This window comes from Genypterus blacodes, unplaced genomic scaffold (genome assembly GCF_046128005.1).
Source record: "Genypterus blacodes isolate CSIRO-AG114 ecotype Tasmania unplaced genomic scaffold, CSIRO-AGI_Gbla_v1 ptg000104l_1, whole genome shotgun sequence".
Lineage (NCBI taxonomy): Eukaryota > Metazoa > Chordata > Actinopteri > Ophidiiformes > Ophidiidae > Genypterus > Genypterus blacodes.
This window is the reverse complement of record NW_027466908.1, coordinates 1,045,001-1,048,976: the sequence shown is the minus strand read 5'-3', so window position 1 is coordinate 1,048,976 and position 3,976 is coordinate 1,045,001. Positions and strand designations below refer to the sequence as shown.

Genomic DNA, 3,976 nt, shown 5'->3' with positions numbered 1-3,976 from the left:
CCTTTAATGAACTATAATTGTCCGCGGTATTCCAAAAATGTATGACATTTTGTCTTTTTTTAGTGAGATAAAAAAGGTGTGTGTGTGTATGTTTTGGTGTCATGTGCTGGGACATGTTGGGACAGTGCCATTCCTCTGACACACCACATGTTCAACCCTGGGTCAAGTTCCATGAAACTGGCCACCCGGTGCATGTTTGACATTTTTGCCACTGTGCGTGTTCCACTGCGGAGATGCAGGCTGGAGGTCAGAGTGACCAGGAGGCTAAACACTGATGCGGTCATGCAGCTCTGTGGTCCTCACGTGCCGTCATAGCTTCACTTACAGGAGAGAGACGCACACACCTGACCTTTGGGAGGCCACTGAGCAGAAAACGTCCAAAATGAAAGGATAAATAAAATGATGTTGTTGTTGTTGCTGGCAGATTTCTTTCACTTCAACACCACAATTGAAATGAAAGTAAGGTAGAGCTACACAGAGGAATTGATTGCACAGTGGTTCTCATTGGTTTGTAGATTTTACATGGAAACTTGAGCCTGAAGCCAAATTAAAGATTGGTTGACAAGCAGTTAATCCCTCTTTTTCTCTCTCCCATGTGTTTCTCTCACTTGTGTTTCCAGGTCATTGATCCTTCCTTCCCTTCCTCTGGCATTTCTCCGCTGACCTCTGACAGGAAAGTGACACGTTAGAGAGGGAAACTGCCACTGAAACAGGCCTGTGGGTATTGAGTGGCTGGCGTCATGGCAGCCATCGATCTGGAGCGCGGGCTGGAGCACAGGGGCCGGGGCTGGGGACAAGAGAGGCCCGAGCTCATGGACAACTTTGACTCAGAGATGCAGGAGTGGGAGGACCAGCTGCAGGACATCCAGAAGAAAATAGAAGAGGTGAGAGCCACACAACATATGAAGCTCCGATTGATCTCCTTCATTTAGACCAAACATCTGTCTCAGGTTGTTCTCCTTTTTACTGTTGCGTAGTGTCATTCTGATCACCAACCGTACATCAAACAAACCATTAAACCTCATTTTTGAGTTATTACGCAATCATGTAGTTGGACCACACTCAAACACGACAGGTGCTCGGATTCACACATGTGGGACTGGAGTGTGTGTGAACATGTTAACGGGTTTGTTTTCAAATTACGAAGCACTTCCGCAGTCCCCAAACAGTGTGTTAATTGGGGTGGTGTGTGTGTGTCTGTGTGTGTGTGTGTGTGTGTGTGTGTGTTCCATAATTAACCTTTGGCAGCACATTTGCTGCTTCACCCTCATGGCCTTGTTGGAGTAATGATACAGACAAATGTTAACAAGCTAATTAAACTGTGCTGCACTGTGATGTGCTGACAGAGGTGTTGAACACAGTCACATGCAAGCGCACACACACGTACACACAGAGACACAGGGTGAAAGTGGATACTACTGAAAGCACTAAAGGCCGTGATGGGATGGGAAGCGGATGTGCTTGTGCAAAGCACAACAACATGTGTTGATCATAATTATAGGTCCGGTTGTGCAACAATTTTGTGATAATAAAAACTTGTTTGTTGTGTAAACAGTTTGTGTACTTGGGCTGCATTTAGCCACTTAAAGTTAAGGGTCAAATATCTGAAAGTTAATAATAAACAGGATGTCAACATGAAGAACTAGTTTAGTTTAGAACTTGTTTAGTCCCTTTTCTTCATGGTTGCTTCTGTTGTGGTCTCTCAGCTGTACAGTGAAGTTCAGGCCCGCAGAGGAGGAAACGAAATCGCCCCCGACGGCCGGAAAAGTGGCACGGAGATGGAATGCGGCCTGGGGCACCGTGGCAACAGCCTTTTTGATGTGCCAGACCATCACAGCAAAGCCCACCCTGGAGCCCTCACCGGGCCAAGTCACTATGGCAACGGATGTAGCTACAGCACCAATGGCTACAGCTACCCTGTGAGGCATCAGAACGGCTACGGCTACAACGACAGAGTGTCAGAGATCGGAGAGTTTCTGCAGGATTATCTGGACAAAGGGACGCAAATGAGCCGGAAGAACCAGGGAACTCGACATGTGGTGAGTAGACCAGAGGGGGTTCGTGTTGTTCCCCCACATTATGCCTCATTCTGTAGGCATTTGTAGCTATGAGGAGCCCAGGCAGGTGGACATGAGGTCATCCTATACATTACCAGAGAGGCTTTACTTTCACATATAAGTCCCATCTAAGCACTTTCCCTGCGGAACACTGGGGACGGTGTGGACGTAAGGCTGTGTCCTCGTCCACATGAGTTGCCTCGTGTCCTGCCAACATTACAGTACAGTAGATTGAAATAGGCTCAGCATGGCGTCTATCAGGTTCAGTTGAGGTTCAGTTTAGCTAAATGATCACTAAAGGGAACCTTGCCAGTGTTCCTTAAGTAGCACATTCTAATTTAAACTTTTTAAATATAGTTTCTCCTTTTGGATGTTTCTTACATATTATGTTTACCATCTCTATTAGCGCTTCAGCGACACCATCAAGGTGAGCCAGGACGCCCCTGCACACCAGGACGACGGCAAAACAAGATCTGGAAATGAAAGGTGAGTGACTTTGGTTTGGAATGTTGTTTCGTGCGACATGATGACATGATGATGTCGGTCAATCTCACTTCAGTTTGTCTCTGCTTTGGTCTCAGGTTTGGTCCGGGTCAGTTCTCCTGCAGTTTTGAAGAGGCTGAAAACAGGAAGAACCGAGTGTCTCACATGAAGACGCCACCGTGCAAGGAGAGCTCTCCTAACAAAGACAGCTCGGGTGCTAAACCCCCGACTGGACAAAGAGATGTTCCAGCTTCATCGCTGCGGTCAAACCCTCAGTTCCCCAGTTTGGCCCCCGAATCTCCCGCTCTGGACAGAAAAACATTTACCCCAGGCGTCCTGGGTGACAGGAAGTGCAGCAGTCCCTCTGTTCTGAGGAAGTTTGGAGCCATGCTTCAGGAGAATGAGGGAAAGACCCTCACTGAAACAGGGGTGGTGACCCAACAGGGAGCAATCCCAGAGCCAAAGTGCCCCACCCCCGGCTGTCAGCGCAGAGCTCTGGGAGCCTCGACGGCCGCCAGCAGGGCGCCCGTGCGTGTGCCTACCCAGAAATGCCAAGCAGATTCCGACGTGCTGACAGCGGGTACAGAGCCCGGCCAAGAGCGGGGGCTCGCATTAGACTGTGGCAGACAGAACAACAAGGATCAGCGAGGAGGCTACAACAGTTCTAAAGGCCTTCAGCCGAGCCCCCAGCAGTCTCAGCGAAGGTCCCAGGTGATGGGGAGCCCAAAGATCCGACCCAGGACCAACAGCGGGTCGGACAGGGATGTGGGGTTGGGAACCAGGAAGCCCACACCCCAACATGTGGAGCCCAAAATGGACAACAGGGTCTCCAGTTCTTCCTCTGGACCTCAGAGGATCCAGAGAGTGGAGCAGTCACAGCTGCCAGGCTGTGGCTCAGTGAGGGATGAAGGACTTATTGAGCTGCTAGACATGCTGGAGATCCAACATGAGTACAGAGCAGGACACTCACGGTCCAGACAGGATCAGCAGCAGGTAGGTTCTACTCCTGACTAACCACCTCAGATAAATCCAAATGTTTTGAATTTGAATAAGAAACCAAGCAATGAATCTGGTCCTGTCTGTATTCAGGTGAACCCAGCTGAACACAAGAAGAGCTTCTCTCGTCCCGCGCGGCCGGCTAACCAGCGGCCTCCGTCTAGGTGGGCGAACCGCAACCCCTCCGCCAGTATCGACGCCCCGTCAGGCCCCATGTACCGGCCCCCTAGCCCCCTGAACCGCCCCCCAAGCCCTATGACGCGAACCCCAAGCCCCGGCCTCAAGCAACGGCCCCACATTTCCTACTCACTTCAGACTGAGACTGTCATCATGTGAGAACTCCCAGAACCTCCCAGTGGTCATCACCCCCACCCCCACCCCCCATGTAAATAGAGGACTTCTCTGTTCTTGGCTCAAGGGCTCAAAGAGATCCGCAATGA

At 50.3% G+C, this 3,976-nt stretch overlaps 1 protein-coding gene across 1 annotated transcript; it reads left to right on the top strand.

The window, feature by feature from the left end:
• Positions 1-648: 648 nt before the first annotated feature.
• On the top strand, positions 649-3,872 carry LOC143008395 (uncharacterized). The gene is made up of 5 exons (XM_076160135.1): positions 649-884; positions 1,707-2,039; positions 2,464-2,543; positions 2,639-3,533; positions 3,630-3,872. The coding sequence occupies exons 1-5, from the start codon at positions 741-743 to the stop codon at positions 3,870-3,872; spliced, it is 1,695 nt and encodes a 564-aa protein (XP_076016250.1). The 5' UTR covers positions 649-740.
• Positions 3,873-3,976: the final 104 nt, after the last annotated feature.

Bases quoted from the DNA above. Each gene is read 5' to 3' on its own strand.
- LOC143008395 (XM_076160135.1), top strand. From the start codon at position 741: ATGGCAGCCATCGATCTGGAGCGCGGGCTGGAGCACAGGGGCCGGGGC. The intron at 2,040-2,463 runs GTGAGTAGACCA...CATCTCTATTAG, and splicing joins ACCAGGGAACTCGACATGTG to CGCTTCAGCGACACCATCAA. The intron at 3,534-3,629 runs GTAGGTTCTACT...GTCTGTATTCAG, and splicing joins CCAGACAGGATCAGCAGCAG to GTGAACCCAGCTGAACACAA.